We start from the raw sequence: 21,781 nt of genomic DNA on the forward strand, positions 1-21,781 counted from the left end.
ATCACGTGGGAGGCAGTGAGCGATGTGTGCTCTCTTGTCCCATAGACCATTTAGGGAACCAGTTGAGAAGGCACTCTAGCATATCTGTAAATGGCACGGTCCCAACACTTTAGTCATGGATCCATCCATGAAGTCTCAATGAACTTTTAAGAGACCCAAACCTGCTTATTTTGCAGATGGGGAAGTTGAGGTCTCGAGAGGGTAAGGACTAACCCTAAGGTCACTGTTTACATTGGGGCCGAGCAGAGCCTACAGCTCAGATTCCCAAGTCCCTGCCCCTACTTATTCCCATGCCTTGAGGGTTGCTGGCGTGCGTTTCCCACCAGAGGTACAAAAACCTGGATTCTTCCTTTGTCTGAGACCGGGTCTAGACCTGTTTGCCTAGAATCTAGAGACACGCACTGGAGCCTAGCGGTCTCCTTTTCCATGTCGTTGGCGCCGCCTGGTGGAGTTGCGGCGAATTCTCAACAGCCGTGGCTGCAATCCGAGACCTGGACTCGAAATGATTCCCCAGGGCCAAGTTGACACTTGAGCTGGGCGGGAGTATGCGTGAGTGGGATGGGGAGCTCTGCTCACTTTGCGCAAGCCTCGGATCTTGCCTCCTCCCAGCCCCGTTTTCCCGTCCCCCTCCTTCTTCTGGCCCTCTTTCCTGTGTGCCCGCCCCCCCCGCCCCCCCGTCACCATACACATACACTTCTGATGGAATTGCTCCCATCTCAGCGGGCAAAGATAGAGTCTGAGTCTGGGGGACGGAGGGCAACGAATCCAGATTTTATTGTCAGGGAGGGGGAAAAGGGAAAGACGTGGGCTGGGGGCCGGGATTGCTACATCGTCAAGCATTAAGAGTTGATGGGGAGGGGAAGGCCAGTGGGGGCCTGTCCCCCTCCCGGGTCTGTGCTGGAAGGAGTGACGATACAGAAACCACAAGGTGGGGTGGGGAGGTCACGACCCCGCCCGAGTTGTGCAGTGGAGGTGTCTGGTGGGAGGGGACAGCCATGAGGTCTAGGAGCTGGGATGGGGTAGGCTACAGACTGCAAATCCTGCGGAAAGGGGCGGGGCGGGGGCGAGGCTTCTATTGCTTTTTGCTCACAGTTTTGCGGAAGGCGAGGCGGGGGTGGGCTTGGACTGGACACCCCTTGCCCCCCTTGGTACCCCTTGGGCGATGGGTGCTGGTGAAAAGAATGGAATCCGGACTGGGAAGGAAGAAGGTGAGGGAAGGGTCTATAGGGGCATCTACTTGGTCCCACCCAAGTGCCAGAGATGCCACCAAGTGCTGCCCGTGGGCCCGGCTAGACCTGGGCTGGGGCGTGATGCGGGGCGGGCACAGTGAGGTTGCAGGCGGTAAAACCAAAGTGCTTATGAGGGACCCAGGATCCCGCCTGCTCCCCTCCCCCTGCGGAGGACGGGGGTGTTCACGGAAGCGCTTCAGTTTGGGGGTAGGGGGCCGGAGTCCCAGAGTCCGCTTATTGCCAAGAAAATCCATTTCTGCCCCCTGGACCCCGATCATGGCTTGTGAACCCCGTTTTGTGCTAGGTTTGGGGGGGAAGGGCTGGATGCACATGGCTTTTGGGAGGGGGTGTCTCCAAGGGGGCCCGGGGGTGAGACAGCCCCCCCTTTTCTAGGGGAGAGGGAAGGGCAGGGGGCGGGGTTCCCTGAGATCTGGGGTGTTCCCCCCCTTCTGAAGCCCCCCTCCCCCGCTACCCCTCCCCTTTCCTGGAACCCCGTACCTCGGGGTGGGGGGGAAGGAGAGAGATCATTCAGGGAGTGCCGGGAGGAGGGACGGACTGGGAGCCCGGAGGCCTGGGTCCCGGCTGGAGGTGGGGGGTTTGAATGGGAGGGGGTTCAGGGTTCAGGTCAGTAGGGGGAGAAGAGGATGGGTCCGTGCGCAGTTCGGATGGGCCCGGGGGCCGGGTGGAGCAGGGGGTGGGTGATCGGCGGTCCCTGGAGAAGAGGTGCGGCGGGAGCCGGGCGCAGAGACAGCGGGGAGCCTGCTGCCGCTGCCATCACCGCAGCCACCGCGAGGGGGCTGGGGAGCAGGCCTCCGGCCAAGGACTTGGGCAGCTCCTTGGAGAAAGTCAGAGTGCCCTGCAGGGGGGAGAGGGGCGGGGAGAGGGAAAAGTCCTTCTGTGGCCCCGCAAACTCCACCTCTCCCAGGGCCGGCCGGCATCCCCTCTCCTCCCCGCTCCGGTCCCCGCCCCTAGGACGAATTCTCCATCGCCCAGGCCTCACCGCCAGCTCCCCGGCGCCCCTGGGCTTCTTGTGACGGCTCAGTAGGGGGTTGGGCTTCCCGGCCACGCCATCTCGGTGCCGCCGGCTGGAAATGTGCTGCAGGGACCAGTGGGTGGGGGGCTGTGAACCACGGGGAAAGGAGCAACCGCCAGGGAGCGGAGTGATCGCACCTCAGCACCTGGCCCCGCCCCTTCTGTGGCACCACAGGACGAGCCTGAAGAAGAGCCTCACCCAAGCTCCCTGTCCCCCCTCCTCCCTCAGCAGGTGCGCTCTCCAGAGTCCTCGGAAAGGGCCTTGGACCCACCTGTTTCAGTTGGACCTCCGAGTTGACCTTGACATTGCAGATCTCACAGTGGAAGGTTCGGTCCTGGGCAGGGGCCTCTGGTTCCCCGGGAGTGGGAGGCCCCAGCCGAGGGTAAGCTTTGATGGGGCCCAGTCCACTTCGGGCCTCCAGAATCGTCTTGTGCTTAGTACCTGGAGCCCCCAGAGGGCGGGAGGTAAGAGGTGGAAAAAAATTCTCCAGGCTTACTACGCCTCAAATACCCACATTTCCAATTACTATATTGGGGGGGGCATCAAGCGTGGGGGCTTTCCAAGGCCCTTGGGACCCTTCCAGACACAAGGTGGGTCAGGGGAGAGTCACAGTTACCAGAAATAGGGCGGGGGCGGGGAGGGAACCGAGAAGGTCAGGGGCTAAGGAATGAGGGAGATGATTAGGGAGGGAGATAGGCTGGTGAGTCTTCGAGGGTCCAGGGATGCTGGAAGCCAGGAGGGTTAGGACATAGCGAGCAGGAGGGGATGGGGACAGGGGAGTGGGCGTGGGGGAGGGGAGCCCATACCTTTGTTATGCGCCTCAAGCTGGGACAGGGAGTTCACTGCCACCTTGCACAGAGCACAGTAGAGCAGCCGCTTGGCCTTCTCCTCCTCTTCCTTGCTTCCCCCAGGCAGGGAAGCTGGGGCTGGAGTCCCCCCTTCACCCTTGGTCACACCCTGACCAGTCTCCGGAACACTGGGAGGGGATGGGGAGCCAGGCTGTTTCTCTGGGGATCCTGGGGCTGGACCCAGTCCATTTTCCATGGAAACTGTCACTGGGGGAGAAACATAGGGATCATCCCAGATGGCTTTCGGAGAAGATTCTTTATGTGGAGGAGACCTAGCCCCGTTTCCCGGAGGGCAAGGGCCCAGGAGTCCCCACCCTGTGACAGCACGCATGCTCTCATGCCCTGGACCAGAGCCAGATGTGGTCCAGCTGCCGCGGGCTGGGTGTGAGACTCCAGTGCCTGGCTCATTCTCCATGAGCTGGGAATGGCCGAGGGGTCCAGCCCCACCAGCCTCCCCTCAGCCAGGGTGAAGCTGGCAGCCAGCCTGGTGAGGGGGAGAGGGGCACGGAACAAGGAACCTCCCCTCCGAGGCCTGCCAGCCAGCCTGGGCTTCCCGCCCGGCCAGCCCCTTCTCAAGAGGCCTGCCCAGTCCCCAGGGAGGCATGCCAAAGAACTCTAGGAAGGGGCAGAAGCGAGGTGAGGAGAGGTTGGGAGAGACAGGCACAGACATGGCAAAAGGGAAACAGAAACAGCAGAACCAGAGAGGGAAGAAACAGGGATGTGGGCTGCTCTATAATTCATGGCTTGATTAAAGATGCACAGGCCCCAGGCCTCAGCGCTGGGTTCTGGCCTCTGCACAGGGGAAACTCTAGCGCTCCCATTCTTGCTCCAGCAGCTGATCCAGTTTCCGGGTCAGGGGGAGGCCGGGGGTGGGGCTGGGGAGCTGGTGGGAGGGGACCTCCTGAGCCCTGCCAGTGTCCATTTTGCTGGTCCATCCTGTGATCTTTCCTTTTCTTTTCTCTTCCTCATTCCTGACATCATTTATCTCCATCCCAATCCAGACAGCACACTCACATCTCTATCTGGACAGAAGCTCCTGGCTTCCAAAAACAGGGCAGGTCTCCTTACCTCCTTAGGGAGATACCCTAGGAACTAAGTGAGGTAATATGTATCGAGCACCTAGAACAGGGCTAGACAGAAAAGGCTAGCTACACCGCCACCATCATCATCCCCCTTTGACAGAGACATTACCAAGTTAACCTGAGATGTTCAGGCTGAGAAGCAGCCAGAACACAGTTAGAACTCAGCTCACCCACTCGCCCTGTCTGTGCATCCCCGAGGGACGGTGTGTGTGTTTGTGTGTGTACGTGTGGTGAGAGTGGGGCCTGCTTCCCAAGCTGGTGGTGCAGCTCCTTGGTTTTCTTTCTCCTTAGGGTAGGGCAGGAAGGATAGGCAAGGACAAGGAGGACATGGGGAAGTCAGGTCTCTCTGGAGTTGCCATGACTGACATCTGATGTAATCCCAGGATGGGGGTGGCTCGGATCGTCCGTCTTGATGTTCCTTCTTTCCAGTTTCTTGGCTGGGAGTTAAGGTTGAGGATGGCCACCAGCCACGAGGGAGAAAGAATCTCAGAGTTGCTTTCTGTAAACCCGGAAAAGACCTCACAGATCTTCAAGTCTCACTCCCTCATTTCCGAGGGACAAAAAACTCTGGCCCAGAGAGGTCGAAAGATCTACCCAAGATCACACAGGGAGTTGCCTGGGTTTCCTGGGCTCAGTCCTCCCTGGGGGGAACCCCCATGGGCAGGCCCTCAGATATCCTGATTCTCTCCCCTGCCCCTCTCCCCAAGATGAAATGGTCTCTCCCTGGATTTGGTGGTTCCCTCTTTCTTGAGGAAGTTTGCCAGGTAGCCTCACCCTAGCCCCTGTCTGAGTCACTGGGAGGTGGGGAGGACAGACAGTGGGGACTCTGCTGAGAGGAGCTGGGGCAGCAGTGGGGGTGACAGGATGGAAATTTCGCGTCACTGGCTTTGGCTGCAGGACTCACCTTGGGTGGGGCTGGGGTGGGAGCTGAGGAAGACAGAGATGAAAGCAGAGGAGAGTTCTGGGAACTGGGGACAGAATGGAGGAGGCAAGTTCAGTTGAAGGATGCTGGGGGGGAGTCAGACATACCTGGACGGGGGGCTACACCCTCTCCACTTGGGGGCGTGCCGCCTGGGGGAGCTGGATCTCCTGCTTCCCGGACGCTGGGCTCCCTGCCTCGAGTCTTGGCAGCCTCGATGCCTTTGACTCTTCGGGCATGGCGATTACCCTTGTAGTGGGCCTCAGCCTGGCTCTATAGGGATGGAGGAAGAAAAGGGAATCTGAGATCGTCTTTCATCTGAACATTCTCCCCATGGAGCTCCTTCAGGTGCTGGGGTGGCCTCAGCAGGCTGCACTTAACCTCTCCCTACACCAGGGAGAGGTAGAGCCCCATGTCGAGGACCCTGGTTACTCAGTCGCTGGGAACCTGGATCCCCACCTAGCCCAGGCTCTACCCCACCACCACACCCAGGGCCTGCCTGCTGACTCAGGCTTCCCACCTTGTCCAGGGGTGAGGGAAGGGGACCCCACAACTATAGGAGAACCCTAAATGGGAGGGGCCGAGCAATCTAGCCAGTCCCCACCCTCACGCTGGGAGTCCCAGGAGCTCTGCAGCCTGGGCTGTACCCTGACTACTCCCCTCTGGGTCTCATTTTCCCCGAAGCCTCTGCGGACACCCTGGAGGACCCTGGCCCCAAGCCCAGCTCTGGAGACAGAGAGAGCAGCAGAGACAGCTGTCAAAACAGAGGCGCTTGGTGGGGGAGGGGAGGGGAGGGCAAAAAGAGGAGAGGGCTGTTTACTATTGGCCCCTGGCCCCTCCAGTCTCCCACCCTCCAGCAGTGAGCAGAGCCAGGGTTGGGAAAGGGGATGCCTGGGGTCGAGGTCAAGGGGAGGTCTAAATCTGGGTTGGTCCTGGCTCCACCCCACACTGTGTGCACCCCCTGCTAAGAACACACAATCCTGGAACCACAAGGTCACCCAGACAGGCAGTAAAGTAGAAATAAAAGGTGTGGATAGGCAGGAAAAGACTGACAGCCCAGGGGTGGGCCAGGGGTGTGCAGAGCCTGGAGGCATGGTGTGGCACGTGTGTGTGTGTGTGTGTGTGTGTGTGTGTGTGTGTGTGTGTGTGTACTGGGTAGAGAAACAGAACATGCTTTCTTTTTCCTACTCAGCAGAATGAGGCTCTGCTGTTTTTCTCCAAAACTTCTCAGAACCTGCACGCCACAAAGCCCCCTCTAGACCCACACAAAAGTCCCAAGGGAGCCTCCGAGGGAGAAAATCTGGGAGGCCAGACACCAAGGTTCTGAGTTTGGGGTGGCTTCTCCCATGGGAGAGGCTTTCCCTTGGGAGAGCAGTGGGGGCCAGGCCTTGTGTGTAATTTGGAGGGAGGATGGCAGAGAGAGGAGGAAGCCAGGAGGTTAGAGGGAAATGGGTGAGCCGGGGAGGAGTTTAGCAGAGGCCAAGGAGGGCACAGGCTCTGCAGGGAGCCAATGACATAACTCAGCCCTGTACCCAAGACCAGAGGACCAGAGGCCACACTCCCACCCAGACACAGATGGCCACCTGTGTTCCAAGAAGTTCTGAGCCAGGGATGCCTCAGTCCCCAAGGGAGGGAGGGGTCAGCCTTAGAGGACTGGGCTATATACTTCATGTCAAAATATACAGCCATCTCTTGTCCCTCCCGAGTGCTTTCCATCAGCCCTGCCTCTCCTGCAGTATCCCCTCATATCCCCTTAATCCCTGCCCCTCACCCAGAGCTCCCAGACCCTGCCCTCCCCTAAGATCCCCTGGTTGTCCCTGCCCCAGCCAGTGGATGGGTGAGCAGCTGGGTTTCTTACCTGAGAATTGAAGCGGATCTGACAGACATTACAGGAAATGATGGGCCGCTTGGTCTTGAGTAAGGGTCCCCCAAAAGTGTGGGACAGTACAGCCTTCTGCACAGGGTCCATCTGTGGAGGCAGGCTGGGGTGAGCCAGGAACCCCAGCACAAGCTCATGTCCATCACAACCCCACTGGCAGCAGCTGGGTTGAACCAAAGTCCCCAGAGCCTCCTCCCAATCCCCCAGCATGCCAGAGGGCTCTGAGCCTCAGCTCCCTGATTCCCTCCCAGCCCAATCTTCATAGCACTGGGAGGGACCTGAGAGATCCCCTTGCCCAGTGCTCCCATTTGCCAGAAAGTAGAAGTGGTTTGCCCAAGGTCAGAGCATGACTTAATAGCAGAGCTGGGACTTGAACCTGGACTCGTCTCCATCCGTTATACCATGAAGATCAAGCTCTGTCACCTTGACCTTTCTCCGGGGCTGATCCACCAGAGGCCCGCTCAGGAAGTCTCAAAGCATCCCAGACCCTAGGGCTCTCAGCTGAAGCCTTCTTTGGCCTCCTCTCTGGGGCAAGACCATCAACCGAGCCAAGCTTCTGGTCCCAGGAGGCAGATGTTCCTAGCTTCCCACCTCTGCGCCCCAGGTTGCCCTGACACACTCATTCCCTGGACCTCTTAAAAGCAGTAGCTTCTAGATGGAGCAAAAGAACCCAGGAGAGAGTAGGTGGCTCCAGCGGGAGTCAGTCGGAGAACGTAAGAAGCTGGGCTGGCCTGAGGCAGCCCGGGGATCTTCTGAACTCCCTCCCCTTGGTCACAGGGCTACGGGGCTGGGAGGGATCAGGAACGGCCTCTGCCCCCACCCTGGGTCAGCAGATGTCTTTGCAGTCTCCTGCCAAGAGTTCACATGAGGCGGGAAGAGGATGGGAGTTTCTGTCTGAGGCTTTCTGCGATGAGGATAAAGCCAGGGGCCTAGAGGCATGAAAACTGCCTCCCTGCCCCGTCCTCCTCCCTTCTGGCCCTCAGGCGGCCAGGGAGAGGCGAGCCTGGAATGCAGCTGAGGCTGAGAAGAACTGGGTGGTGGCTGGGATCTCTCATAAGCATGGAACCAGATTAGAGCTGAAACCTTATCTTCTAGGTGGAAGGATCAAGTGAAAAAAAAGTTGCTGGGGGTACCCAGCTCCTCAGCTGAGGCCCTCCCTGCGCCCAGGTCTTCATGATTCCCCAGGAGACACCGGTGAGAGACAGGAACACGGAGCAGGGGGAAGAAGGTGGTCTGGAAAGGGGCTTTAGCATCCCTGTGAAATGCGCCATCCCATTTGGCAGTGACAGAGGCAGGAGCCAGGTTCAGATAACCAGGCTGACAGACCAGTGTCAATTTCCTGGCCTGCCGTTGGCTGGAAGCAGCCCCTCTCAGTGGCTTACTCTTCACCTCCTGGAAGCCCAGGTCCTTTTCAGGGAAAAGCCAAACAGGGGAAGACTGGGTGTGTCTGTGTGTGTCTAGGCAGTCTATGATCAATCTGTGCAGGGGTGGAGTGTGAAGGCGTGTCACGTGCTGTGTGTACATCATTTCTGTATCAACAGTTCTGTGTCAGGGGCTCTGCCGAAGCCATGAATGGTCAGGTTGTGCAGTCTTCAGCTGTGTGTTTATCGGTGTGAATGTATGATGTGTCTGGCAGGAAGACAGACCGAGTTGGAGACAGGCTTTAATCAGAAAGGGGAGACAGAGGTTGCACTCAGCTCCCAGCCTCCGGGCGACAGTCTTCCCTAACCAGGGACCCCCCCAACTCTGCCCCAGGGTTCTCCATAGCCCCTGGATGTCCTCACATGCTGGGTGGGGAATGGAATTCAGCCCAAACAGAAACCCAATCTGGGCCAGGAAACCTAAGTCGATGAAAATGGTAGGGAGAGAGGAGTGGGATGGAGAGGGGAAAGCAGAGGTTCCTGGCTCTGTCTGTGCCCCACCCCAGGACCCCAGCCTGCTCCACAGAGTGGCTGAGGACCCAGTGCCCTGAGGATGACCTGTGAGCTGACTGTCCCAACATCCATCCCCTGCAAATTGGTCCCTGTCCCGCTTGGGTCCTTCCTCCAGGTGAGAGCCTTTTCCTTTGCACAGCCCTCTCCTCAGGCTTAAGTCCATAAACACCAACTAGGGGTGGGAGGTGGGCAGAGAGGAGGGCGGCAACCCAGTCAGGTAGGTCCTTCCCACCCTCTCCTCCGGGAACTGAGGAGACACCAGGCTGAAGGTGAGGGTTCCTGGGCCCAATCCCTGCGCAGGTGGAATATGAGCCACTGAAGTGCTGCTCCAGGCCAAGGTCAAGAGGCCCTGGTGACCTAGATGAGGGCTCTCTGGGGAGGGGTGAAGGCCAGCATCTCCCAGAGCCCTCTCACTCCAGAGCCCCTTCCCTAGGATTTTGGCCTAGACACTGTCTGGAAAGGTCCACAAAACAGTCTCCTCCCACCTGCCCTCCAACAGCAGACATGAAAGGGAATCGCTCTCCTAAGCTGGGGCAAAATGAATCAGGAAGGGCAAGGGGGAGGGAAGGGGGAAACCAGATCAGGAACACCAGGAGGGGCTATGATTATATTTCCTTCCATTGCCCTTTATCTGATGGCTCCGCTGCCCCTGTCTGACCACCACACCACCTCCCCGCCCCAAATAAAGGCAAAAAGGGAAGGGGGATGGAATCTCAGGGATGGGAAGACCTGAGGGACAGGAAGGATTGAAACAGGAAAGAGAGGGAGCTAGAGGGTGTCTAAAGAGCAGGTGGAAGCTGGTGGGGGAGGGATGCTAGGAAGGGGACTAAGGCTGAGATGGGGTCAGGGCTGCATAAGGGATCTGACCGGCGGCGTGGCAATTTGAGGGTAGGTGCAGGACCTGATGGGAAGTCTGAAAATTTGGGGGACTTCAAGGATCTGAGAAACAGAGGCCGGGGTATCCAGTATGGTGGCAGCAGTCTGGGGGGCGCCAGATGGGATCCGGAGATTGGTTGGGGCCGCGCCGGTCGCGGGGGATGGGCCGGATAACCCGAGGACCAGGCGAAGGGAGAGGTAGGGAGCCGGGCAGGGGCGGGCGGGGATGGGGTGGGGGGGCGCTGCGGCAGCGGCGGGAGCCAGGGAGAGAGGAGGGGCCGGGTGGCTTACCCTGCGGGACCCCGGGGGACGCGGTTCCATGGCCCGGGGTGGCGGACCCGGGAGGGGAGGCCGAGCCTGGCCGGGCCGGGCAGGCCGGGGACGCGGCGCTCGTTGCCCGGGTGGCTCGGGGCTGTGCGGCCGGGCCGGCCCGGAGAAGGGGAGGCGGCGCCGGCCCGGCCCGGAGCCCGCCCCAGAGGCGGGGCCGAGGACGGGGGCGGGGATAGGGAGCTCGGGAGGCTTGAAGAGGCGCTAGGGCGAAAAGAAGAGAGGACGGGGTGTCCATGTCCAGACACTCGTTCCAGAAAGACCTGGTCCTGGCGAAAGGCCCCTCGGCCTGGCGACGGGGCATTGACCAGATGCTCCACTGGGCTTCCTCCAATGGGGACCCTTGCTGGGTCCAGTATCCCTACCAGTGGCCGACCCTGTTTCTCTAGCTTGGACCTTTCTCCTTTCTTTCACCCCTTCCACCCTCGCTCTTCTGCTGACAGCTTCTCTTTCGAGTCCGCAGACGACCCTTTCCCTGCTCCCTCTGCACACGACCCCTGTGCCCCTTATACATGTCACTTCCCCTACTAGGGATGCAAGACCGAGCCCAGGTACCCAGGTGTCAGGCACTGCTCTCTTAGTGACTCCTCTGAACGGTGGAGCTGGGGTCGCCCAGGGCAGAAGCGACCTCAAACTGGGGACATCATCCCTAACCTCTTCCCACCTCCTCCTCTCGCCCGCCACCTGCTGGAGAACCAGGTTCCCGAAGGGCTTATGCTTCGTGCACTTGCTGCCCTCTGGCGGTAGAGTGGGGGCAGCACTGGGGGACGAGGGACAGGAGGGCAGAACAGCCCACTGCCCCAGACACTTCCTTATCCTCTCTGGATGGGTCCTAGGATTCCGGCTCTCTCATCTCCGGATCTCATCCCCTCCGTTCCACCTAGGGCCGAGAGATGAGCGAAGCAGGGGCCTGGATGTAGAGAGAGGCTGTCTTTGGGAGACAGTGAGGGATGTCCAAGGGCAGAGGGACGCATAGTTGAGGGAGGGGTCTAAGGGGTAGGAATTACCCGAGTAGGAGACATCTGGAAGTATTAGTGCAGGGAAGGAGAGACTCTTCCGTGAATAATAATACCATCACCACCACCTAATGTTGACTGAGCCCTTGGAATGTGCCAGCGTCTGGACTGAGCTCTTTGCGTGGATTACCTAATTTAATCTTTACAACCACTATTATAATAGTAAATACTATTATTATCTTCATTTTATAGATGAGGGAACTGAGGTTTAGAGAGGCTAAATAATTTGTCCAAGGTCATAAGCTAGTAAGTGGCTGAACTGGGATTTGAATTTAAACCCGGGCATTCTGACTCCAAAGCCCTGTACTTAACTGCTGCACAGTACTGCCAGGGCATGTCTGCAGCTTTTCTGCAGTCCTCATTCCCCTGCAGAATTTGGCACTATTGATGCAGCCTGCCACACTCTCTCCCTTGGCTTCTCCAACTCTATAGGAACTTGGTTCTGTCCCCACCCCGTCCTGTGGCTCCTTCATTTCCTTTGCAGGGGCCTGCCTCCTCCTGTTCCTACTGCCTAATTCTGCTTATTACCCAAGGCTTGGGCCTTGGAAACTACCTTTCTCTCTCTGATCCTCTATTAAATAAAACAATGAAATAACGTAATAATCATAGCAGCTTACACTGATTGAAAACTTACTTTGTGCTAGGTGCTAGGCATTATGATTATGTAATACGATTCTCACAACAACCTTGCGAGTTGCTATTACTGTCTTCTTTTACAGCTGATAAAATTGAGGTTCAGAGTGGTTAAGTAATTTGCCTAAAGTCACACAGCCAGTACTTTTGGAAAATCAATTCAAATCCTGCCAGTCTGATGCCAAAGCTGGTATCACTCAACACCTGGCCACACTCTCTCCAAGCTTATCCACTCTCATGGCTTTAAATAGCTCCTCCCCACTAGAGGCCGTGGAGCCATGAACCTGGGGAGTCAGAAACTTGGGATTATCCACGTGAATCAACTAAGTAGCTTTGTGATCTTGGGAAAGTCACTTAACCTCTCTGGGTCAGTGTTTCCTCATCTATAAAATGGGTACAAAGATAGGAGACCCAAGGTTAAGTGTAAATCAGGTATGTAGACTGGGGGGAAACTATTCCCAGCACCTTCTGCTCCAGTCACACCCAGTCAACTGCAGTTTCTCAAGTGCTCTTTTTTAGCCCTTGTTTCAGTCTGCAGTGTTCTCTGAAATCCCTTTTAAAATCCTACTAATAGTTCTTCAAAGCCCAAATCATAACGTCATCTGCTCCAGCTTCAATCCCTTTTTCCTCTGCTGTTTCTTTTTTTTTTTCCTGCTCAGCTCTGGTTGGTCCCTCACCACATCCAATAAGTCTTTCCTGACACCCCCTTGGGCTCCCCTACAAGCTACCTGCCTCCAGCACAGCTCTTCTCACACTATAGGGTAAATGCTAAGTTACTGTCTTTCCTACTACACCGTGAGCTCTCCAAGCACAGACTGAGTCCTGTGTCCCTGATACCAGTGCCTAGCACATAGTAGGTGCTCAAAATTTTTTTTGTTCAATTGAATTTTTGTTAGTGTCTCTGTCACAATATTTATAACCCTTCCTCTGTTTTGCATTGTAGATCACTGCATACACATCTATACTTCTTTCCTGAATATAGCGCCTTTAGCATGGGAGAATGTCATATTTACCCTCATGTCTCCCTTTTATCTAGGACAGCGCCTTCCTGATCGTCATTACTCAATTTTCTCGTCTGTAAAACGAGGATAAAATGACAGCTACCCCATAGAGTTGCTATAAAAACTGAGATATGAAAAATGCTTTGTAAACCTCAAAGCGCATTGCAAATGTTGGTTTGGATTCTCTGGGAGGAGTTTGGAGGAAGCAGCAGGTATAAAGAGAACTGTATTTGGAGTCAGATGCTCTGGGTTCAAGTCATACCTTAGGCACGTACTGCGTCCACTTAGATAAATCCCTAAACCCTCTGGGCTTTAGTTTCTGTCTTCCAGTATGTCAAACTGGAATAATAATGTCTACTTTGTTGGGTTGTGGTGAGGATTAAATGAGATCAAGTACAGAAACATCTACTGCAGGGAATTCCCTGGCAGTCCAGTGATTAGGACCCCACATTTTCACTGCTGAGGGTCTAGGTTCAATTTCCTGGTTGGGGAACTAAGATCCCACAAGTCACACAGTGTAGGCAAACAAACAAACAAACAAAAACCACACACACACACAAAAACACATCTGCTGCAGTGCCTGGTGCGTAGTTGATGCTTAGTACGTGTTTGTAACTGAATATGGTTTGATGGTGGGTTACTTGAATTGAATAAAGCTGACTTCCCCCAAACCTTTAGCTCCAGCCCACTCTCCAGGACCCAGATTCCAACTGTCTGCTGGACATTTTTGGCTCAACGTCCCACTGGCCCACCAACTCGCCATGTCCTAAAGTGCGTTCAGCAGCCTCACCCCAGGCCAGCCTCCTCCTCTAACCCCCTGTCCCTGGCAAGGTGAGTTCTTTCTCCCGGTCACAGAGGCCTGAACCCCGGAGTCATCCTTGACTCATCTTCTCTCCCCTACCCCCAAATCCTGGTTGGTCACCGTGGCCTGTCAAGATTTCCTTGGAAAAACCTCACCCACCCCGCTTCCTTCACGCACTCTTCCGATGCCGCGGGCCCAGTCTGGCTCTCCAGGTTCCCCTGCAGGCCCTTATTGCTGGGACAGCCTCCTAACTGGCCACCATCCTCCAGTCTCTGCTCCCTTCCATCCAGATGCCCCACTCACCTGCCTCAAACACTGCCCCTTCCCACTCACTCTCCTGCTCAGGAATGGATAATGCCTCCCTACTTCATAGTGATTAAATCTAGACGACTTTGCCAGCCCTCCAAGCCCTACCCCACTGACCCTACCCCATCCACCCAACGGTGGGCTCCAGAGAGCTGCAGCTTACAAACAGCCTGCTTGTGCCCTTGAAGAGTCTCTCTTTCCACCTCCCTGTACTCACTACCACCAGTCTAGGTCTTGTGACTTCTCTCGATGGTGGACTGAATGAGATGATTCATATAAAACACCTAGCACAGTGTCTGGCCCATAGCCGGATTTCAGCGAATATTAGTTATTATTGTTATTGTTGTCAATAGTATACCAGAGAGCCAACAACACTTGTAACTGACTAGAAGCAAAGGAGATGGGGCCCTAAGAAGACATAAGGAATTAGATACAAGAGGAGAAGAGGGCAGGGAGGGAAGCAGCGGGGGTGGCAGAAGGGTGGGGAAGGCAGGCAGGCTGCTACTCACAGTGCTGTAGTTGCTGAAGAGGCCCAGGGTGGGTGCCGGCTCCAGTGGGAAGGGCAGGATCTGCTTGAGGTCCAGTGGGGGCTGCATGATGGGGGGCTGCCGTAGCAGAGGGAGGGGCCCTGCCCGGCTCAAGCTGCCTAAAGACCAGAGAAAACATCATGTGGGGCAGGAAGGCTGAAGCTCAGGAGCCCAACCCAAGCCTGGCAGTCCCACTTCCCAGCTGGGGGCCCACACTCAGAAGTGTGACCCCCACCACACACACTTCCTCTGCTGGCTGGCTCCGGAGCAATGGAGCACGGTGCCCTGTGGGCCTGGGGGAGGGCGCAGACCTGTTGTTCTTCCCTTCTGGGTGATTTTCACTTCCCCCTTCTCCAGCCTCCCTCCCCCAAGACCTTTAGGCATTTTACAGACCCAGGAAAATCACAGGCCTTCTCTGCAGGCCGCCTGCTGGACCACAAGGACTCCGGAGTCCCATGCCCCTGGCTACTCCCTTCTGGTTTTGCTTTCCCCCAGGGAATCCCAGAGGCTAAGTCTTACCCCAGGGAGAACTGTCAGGTGAGTGATTCATCCCACTGCTTAGAGAGGAATATTGAGGCCTGTATTTGGAGGAGGGCTGCTGGATCTCTCAGGCTCCCCAAAGTTATGATTTTGTCCCAGTCGTAATTCTTAATTAACTGTCGATGTCTCGGGGTAGGAAAGTGGCATTCGATCTGGGAGGTGGACTGCCTGTGGCCATTCTCAGAGCCCCTTCTCCCCACCTTCCTGTCCTCCCCAGGTCCCTCTGTCAGCCGCGGGAATGTTCAGCTCAGGCTCTGCGGGAGGAACTGCGACCAGTCCCTGGGAGGGGAATGCCTGGGTCTGACCCCAAGGGGAACTGAAAGTCCACTACCGTCCCTGAAAGCTTCTCCTCCTGCCCCAGAGCCGTGGGAGGAGCCCTGCCAGGCTCCGCACGGCTGGCCCCTCTGGGCTTCTGCTGGCCCAGCTCCCTTCTGCGACTTCTCTGTCCACCAGTCAGGGAACTCTGGCTGCCCTTCATGGCTCTGGCACCCCCTGCCAGCAACAGGGGTCCCCAGGAACAAAGGCAAACCCAGGAGGCTGCAAGCTTAGCCCCGTCCTCCCATGACCTTACTGGGGCAGAGGGTCCCCCTGGGATCCTTTCCTACTCCCTCCAGAGACGGCCCCTTTTCATACCTTCAGTGGCTGGTGCCTGCTGCCCCCAGGCAGTGGCCTGGCCCTGGCCCCCCAGGGGCCTGGGCCTGACAGCGTCCCCTTCCCTTGGTTCTGCCCCCTGCCCCCTCCCTTGCCAGCCTCCCCCCCAGTCCAGTCAGTAGAATCAGCCAATCAGAGTCCTGGAAAAGTGGGGCAGAGGGGAGGGCGGGGGAGCAGGGATTAGGGGAATCGGATGCGAGAGGGTGGGGGTGGGGAGGGCTCAGGCACAGCTGGGGGCAGGGAGCTGGTCCAGGAAGGTCTGGAGGGGTCTGTCTTTTCCACCCACTGCTCCGACTGGGCAGCTAGGGTGCCTGAGGCAGAGAGGGGTCAAGGCTGCTGGGAGCTTGGGCTGCAGACATCTAAGGGTTGAAGGAGAAGGCCAGGATGCTTGGCTTTGGCCCTTGGACAGCTGGGGGTCTGTGTGTCATGTCCGTTCCCTCCTCTGCCACCTCGGGGTTGAGATGGGGTAGGGGGAGAGGAGAGAGAGAGACAGACAGACAAAAGTGAGTGAGATAGAATGGGAAAGACTGACAGAAGCAGGAACAGGCGACTGAGAAAAGGGACATAGACACTGAGAGAGAAGAGGACAGGGGACGATGGAGAGATGAAGAGAGTGAAATGAGAGAGAAACAGAGACACCGCTGAGAAGCTGGACACAGAGCTAGAGACGAGGGCAGAAAGACCAGAGAACAGAGAACGAGAGAGGGAGAGAGGAGAGAGTGGGACCGACAGACTGATGGGGCAGGGCGACCATCTCCCCTTCCCCTCTGTCCGCCCATGGCTTCTCCCCTCTGTGCCCGCCTCCTCCTGTCTGGCACACAAGGCCAGGGCAGCCTTAACGAGCCCCAGGCGGCATCAGGAATGGTGAGAGAAACCTGAGCACTCCCAGAGCCCCAGGCACCCAGCACCCACCCCAGGCAGCTGGCCCGGGGCTCGTGCTTGCTCCGGCCCCAGAGAGGGAGGCAGCTCAGCTCCTTGACCCTTTCCTGGCTCTGAACTCTCCAGGCCCCCACCCCTCAAACAACCACCTCAGAGGAGAGAGGTGAGTTCCACAAAAGGCAACAGAAGAAAAGAATGTTTTCAGGTAAAGCACTCTGAGTAGTAGCACATGTAACCTCTGAGATAACTATTCTATGGGGTAGCTGCTGCTAGTTTTTAACCATCTGACACTCGAAGAAACTGAGGCTCAGAGAACTGAAAAAGACTCGGCTGACGTTACACAGCCTGTAAGTATCAGAGCTGGGATTTCCATCGAGGTCTGCCACCCTCTTTCTCTGCTACGCAACCCCAAAGGGCTCCCATTTAACCCTGAATTCAGCAGAGATCTGAGAAAGGCTTCCATCTTGTCCAAGGAGAGGACGGGGAGAACAAGTTCCATGTACTTCCTGGGGTTGGAGGAAAACAGGTAGCAGCCCGTCAGTTCCCTCTAGCCAGCAACTCATCTTTTCCACTGACAGGAGCCCTGGGGTCGGGGGAGGGAAGGGGAAGTGGGAGGAAGGAAGGAAGGATGCAGTGAGGCAAGGAAGCAAAGTGGGCAACTGGAGATTCATGTGTCTCTTTCCCAGATTCCTGGGTCTACTCCACTGAGATCAGAGGTGGGAGGGGGCAGATGGCAACTTACGGGCCACGTGGGGAGAAACTGGGCCCTTGGTGTCAGGTAGCCCACGCCTCAGTCCCCTCTCGGCCATCCTGAGAATAATAAGGGCCCACTGTATGCCAGGCGCTTTACATATATGCCCCCCTGCGGACGGCTCTACTGCTCACTAGCTGGGTGACTAGCTCGTTTCCGAAGCCCCTCTGTCTCATTTCTCCTTTGTCAAATGAGAGCAACGGTACCTGCGTTGTGGAGTTGTTGAAAGGATTGAACAAATCCATGTAAAGTGCTGGCCTGCCACAAAGAAAGCTCAATAAATGTTTGCTAAATAAATGAATCCTCATCTTATAGATGACTGTCAGCTCAGAGAGGGGGAGTTAATTGAGCAAAGTCACACAGCTAGTGAGGGATTTGAACCTGTCTGGCTGGCTCCAGACAGGGCTTTCAGGCACCACGCTTTCCTAGGGATGGAGGGGGAAAAAGGCAGGAATATAATAAGGGCTGTGAAGGAGGAAATCCAGGGCTTCATATGGCTAGGTGAGGGCTTCAGGTGGGTTTGGAGGAGGAGGTGGAGAGCAAACTGGAGTGTGTGTGTGTGTGTGTGTGTGTGTGCGTGCGTGCGCGCACGCGTGCGGGTCTGCACACCATGTCAGGCGTGACAGGGAGGAGCTGAGGCCTGGCTGGGACAGGCCACTCCAGAGGGAAGCTCATTAGCTCCAGCAGATAGAGCCCCACCCAGCTCCGTGGGGAGCTGCCAAATGCTTTATTAAAGACAGTTCCCAACCACTCTGGGGGAGGTGAAGTCTCAGTCCCTTGGATGGATGGCCGTCTGTTCATTTCTGCACCCCACCTGGACCTAGGCACTTTGATCCTGCTCCGGTATCCCCCCAGCACCAGGCCACAACCAAGCCAGGTCTGACTCCTTACTCCTTCCATCCCACTCAGAGCTCGTCTTTTCCTTCCTCTCTTCCCCAGAAATTCTGGCCAGGTGGGAGTCCCAGTCCCTTGGCTGTCTCCGGTCGGGCCTAGGGCCTGAAGCCCCTGTGGCAAAGAATGGGAGTGTCTGCCAGTGAGCTGGCTCTGGGAGCAGCAGCGTCAGGGTAGGAACAGGAGCCAGGAAGGATGTGAGGGTAAGGCTGCAGGTTAGCGTTCGTCTGGAGATTGGGCCGCGATGAGATTCAGATCCCAGAGAGGTATCGGGGATAAGGTTGCACGTAGCGTTAGGGCCCAAGGTGGTGAAAAACATGGGGTCAGCACTGGGTTAAAACGGGAATTACGCTCTGGGGCCAAAGGAGAAATGAGATTTGCGTCTGGACTGGAATCTCATCTCTAATCCATCCCCTTTTCACTTTGGGCCTTTTGGCCTCTTCTAACCCCAGAAATGCCTAAAACTGGGGGATTAAGGGGAGAGCCTGGAACCCCTAGATCTTGCCTTCTTGACCAAGTCTCAGGTATTTGAGGTATTTGTCCCCTTCTGCTGCAATTTCCCCCTTCTTGGCAGGAGGCCGGCTGAGTGCTGGAAAGGCTTTGAAGTCAAAGATGAAAGCAACAAGGGGATGATGATGAACAACTACTCAAAACATCATCGCTAATAACCCCGGGGGAGATGTGGGCGGGGGCAGGGCCTAAAGGGGGGAGGTGGCCAGGAAAGGCAGAAGGAAGACCCCTGGGGAATTTTCCCCGGCCTGATGGGAAAAGCTTCCCTCAATGCCCCCGCCCCACACACCACACCAAGGGCCCAGTTGGAGAGGAGGGTAAGCAAAGTTCAGAACGGTGAACCTGAGTCCAGAGCCACCACCTTAAACCTGGGCCCACAGTCTAGCTCTTGGGCAGGCAGGCTGGGCCTCACCTGCCGGGCAGAGCACCTGCACACAGATTCAGTGGACCTCAGCGTTCAGAACCTGAAAACCTTAGAATGGGCCTCAGGCCTGGCCGGGAGCTGCCTCCCTCTCGCCTTCCTTCGTCAAAGAGGGTTAAGGTATGTGGCCCGCCAGGCTTCCCACCCCTCTGTGGGCTGGGCACAAGGAGGGAGTTAATCGCAGTGTCCTCAGGGAGGTGTGGTGGGCGTCCAGTTGGTGGCCCCTGGCATTCCTCCTGTGGTGGGATCTTGGGCTGGTTCGAGCAGGTTCCCGAGGTCCTCTCCAAGGCCTACTGACCAGGAGAAGCACGACTCAAACTGGCCTGTCCTGGACAAGCATGATGTTGCCTCTGGGGCCCGTGCCCAGGCTGGGGCCAGGGTGCAGGGATTGCACAGGTTGGAGGAATGTGGAGCCTGTGCTCTGGGAACCTGAGTCCAAGTGTGGTGGTGGGGGTCACGCCAGGGTCGGGACAGTCTTCATAGATGGGCCTGGAGTCTCTTTCCTGCTAGAGACACTCTTGGGAAGAAGGCAGGCAACCAGTCATTCGTGCCTCTGTTGGCTCATTCATTTAATGGATTTGATGGGGTGCCAGGTGGAGAGGGGCAGATGTAGAGGGGTAAGAGCAAGGAGCTACAGGAGTGGGGGGGCGAGAAAGGGGTGGAGGAAGGAGGGCAGAAGGGGAGAGAGCCACCTAGTGGGAGTCAATAGGGGTCAAAGGAAAGAAGAAAAGCAAGAGTCAAGGGGGCCCCAGCAGAGGACTGAGGTGGGAGCCAGGCGAGCCCTGGGGTACCAGCATGCAGCCAGGTGTCCCCGGTGGGGGGCAGGGAGACCACAGGTGTCTGGGCCTGGTGGGGGGTCTCCCACCACAAACAGGGCCCAGGAACCGGCCTAGCCAGGACAGAGGGCAGAGGTCAGAGGTCAGAGGACATAACAGGCCTGTGGACTATCATGGAGGCAGGGGCCTGGAGCCCGACTGATGAGGAGTCCTTTCAGCCCCCTCCCGGGGCTCCCTTCCCACGTAGGTCATGAGGCTGGGGTGGCTGTGGCTGAAGGGATGTCAGAGCCCCGCGGGAGTCTCCCTCCGCCATCCTTGTACTCCCCGGGGCCCCTTCCTCTGCTGGTGCCCCCGGCCCAAGGCAGGGGTGGGGGTGGGGTGGGGGAGGAAGGAAGAAGAAGGCAGCCGGGAAGGAAGGGCCCAGGCAGCCAGAGCACGGAGACAGAGGGGCAGGTCCCGGCGTGTTGGGGCAGGATGGCTGCGGAGACAGGATCCGAGCCGCAGGGGCCCTGGGATGGACAGTTTCCCACCCCTTTTTCTCCCCAGACCCCTTATCTTCAGCCCTCAGGTTCCCACCTCCCACCACACACCTCGAAGCTACACCCACCATCTTCTCCCCCCGCCCGCCCCTCACTTCCTCCTTTCCCTCTTATCCTGGGCCCAGAAGGATGTCGGAGTGTTTGAGCTAAGGGTGGGGGAAGGCCCCGGGGCGGGGCGGGGGGGGGAGGGGGGGGGACGGGTCAGAACCTTTCGCTCAACTCCGCCAGGCCAGGACCAGCCCCTCCCCCAGCCTCTCGTAGACTGTCATATAATATTCATGAGCCTCATGAATACGCAATGTTCTCATTACGGGGCGGGGGTCTTACTCGGCTCTGTCTCCCCCTTTACCACTCCCTGGATCACCGGGAGAAGAAGTGGCAGTTTGGGGAAGAGGGAAAGAGGGGGCCCCAGATGTGGAGCCAGATGAAGGGGGAGGGGGAACCGGTGGCTGACGGGCGGCCGCAGTCACCGCGGTGCGGGAGGTTGGGGGGTGACCTACTGAGAGGGACCCAGGAGCCTGGAGCCGCGGAGCCGCAGAGCCCACTCACCGAGGATCATGCTGGGGACCCAGGCGTCCGCGGTTCCGCGTCGCTCTGTCCCGGGGGCCGTTCTGGCCGGGCTGGGGGTACGGGGGGTGGAGTCGGGGGAGGAGCAGAGGCCGACCGAGGCGGAGCGGGGGCGGAGCCCGCAGCAGGTGAAGACGGGAGGAGGGGGGACCCGGGCACCCAGGGCTCCAGGAGAGGGCGTCCTGGCGGCTCCTTGTTTCCTCCCGCTTTCTCTTCTACTTGCTGCCCTGGGTCTTCTGGATTTACGGTGTCACTGCAGCCAGGGCTGGGGGAACAAGACATCTAGAGGACGGTGTGTGTTGATACAGGAAGCTGGAAACTAAGATGCCTGGGATCCCGGGAAGGGCTGAGTCTGAGGGCGGGAAGTCTGGTCACAGGCTGATATGGGGTGGGGAAATGCCTAAGTACTCTGGCGAGGGATGGGGCCTGGCTGGATGGGACACCTGAGTCCTCTCCAGAGTGATGGGCTGGGCAGGAGCAGAGGGTGGGGCAGAGAACGTTTAGGTACTAGTTTGTTTCCCTGGCTCTGGAGCAGGATGCCTGGGGGCTGGGTCTCAGAGGTGAAACGTGGGGTTGAAGATGGACCCCGGGTTGATCTCTGGCTGGGGTCCGAATGCCTAGGTCCTTAGGGAAGGTCTGAGGGAAGAGATTGCAATCAGTGGACCCAAAGAGGTGGAAATAGAAGCTTGCAACTGAGCTCATTAGGGCAACCAGAGATGACAGAAGATCAAGAACTGAGGCTCAGCCTGGTAGAGGTGACCTGGATTGGTGGGGATGGGAGCATCTATCCAGGGCATTCCCCATTAAGGTGAACTTGGACTGAAGAGGCCTGGTAGGGGGTCTT

General features: G+C 57.5%; 1 protein-coding gene across 6 annotated transcripts; it reads right to left on the reverse strand.

The window, feature by feature from the left end:
• Positions 1–748: 748 nt before the first annotated feature.
• Positions 749–21,311, reverse strand: ZNF385A (zinc finger protein 385A). 6 transcript variants are annotated; one of them, XM_027106539.1, is made up of 8 exons: positions 20,920–21,304; positions 14,395–14,531; positions 6,970–7,080; positions 5,222–5,384; positions 3,069–3,317; positions 2,534–2,703; positions 2,230–2,349; positions 749–2,085 (listed from the first exon to the last, which is right to left on the reverse strand). In XM_027106539.1, the coding sequence occupies exons 1-8, from the start codon at positions 20,927–20,929 to the stop codon at positions 1,855–1,857; spliced, it is 1,191 nt and encodes a 396-aa protein (XP_026962340.1). In that variant the 5' UTR covers positions 20,930–21,304; the 3' UTR covers positions 749–1,854. The 6 variants fall into 6 exon arrangements, with proteins under 6 accessions (XP_026962340.1, XP_026962341.1, XP_026962342.1 ...); XM_027106540.1 differs by having other exon boundaries at positions 2,230–2,325; positions 20,920–21,300; XM_027106541.1 differs by lacking the exon at positions 20,920–21,304 and adding an exon at positions 19,047–20,405.
• Positions 21,312–21,781: the final 470 nt, after the last annotated feature.

Source organism: Aethalodelphis obliquidens, unplaced genomic scaffold (genome assembly GCF_003676395.1).
Source record: "Aethalodelphis obliquidens isolate GAN/ISIS:26980383/991018 unplaced genomic scaffold, ASM367639v1 scaffold8, whole genome shotgun sequence".
NCBI classification, from domain to species: Eukaryota; Metazoa; Chordata; class Mammalia; order Artiodactyla; family Delphinidae; genus Aethalodelphis; species Aethalodelphis obliquidens.

Excerpts from the sequence above, each read along its gene's own strand:
- ZNF385A (XM_027106539.1), bottom strand. Across the intron at positions 3,318-5,221 it reads GGGTGTAGCCCCCCGTCCAG|TGACAGTTTCCATGGAAAAT; the intron begins GTATGTCTGACT and ends TTTCTCCCCCAG. Across the intron at positions 2,704-3,068 it reads GCTTGAGGCGCATAACAAAG|GTACTAAGCACAAGACGATT; the intron begins GTATGGGCTCCC and ends TGGGGGCTCCAG.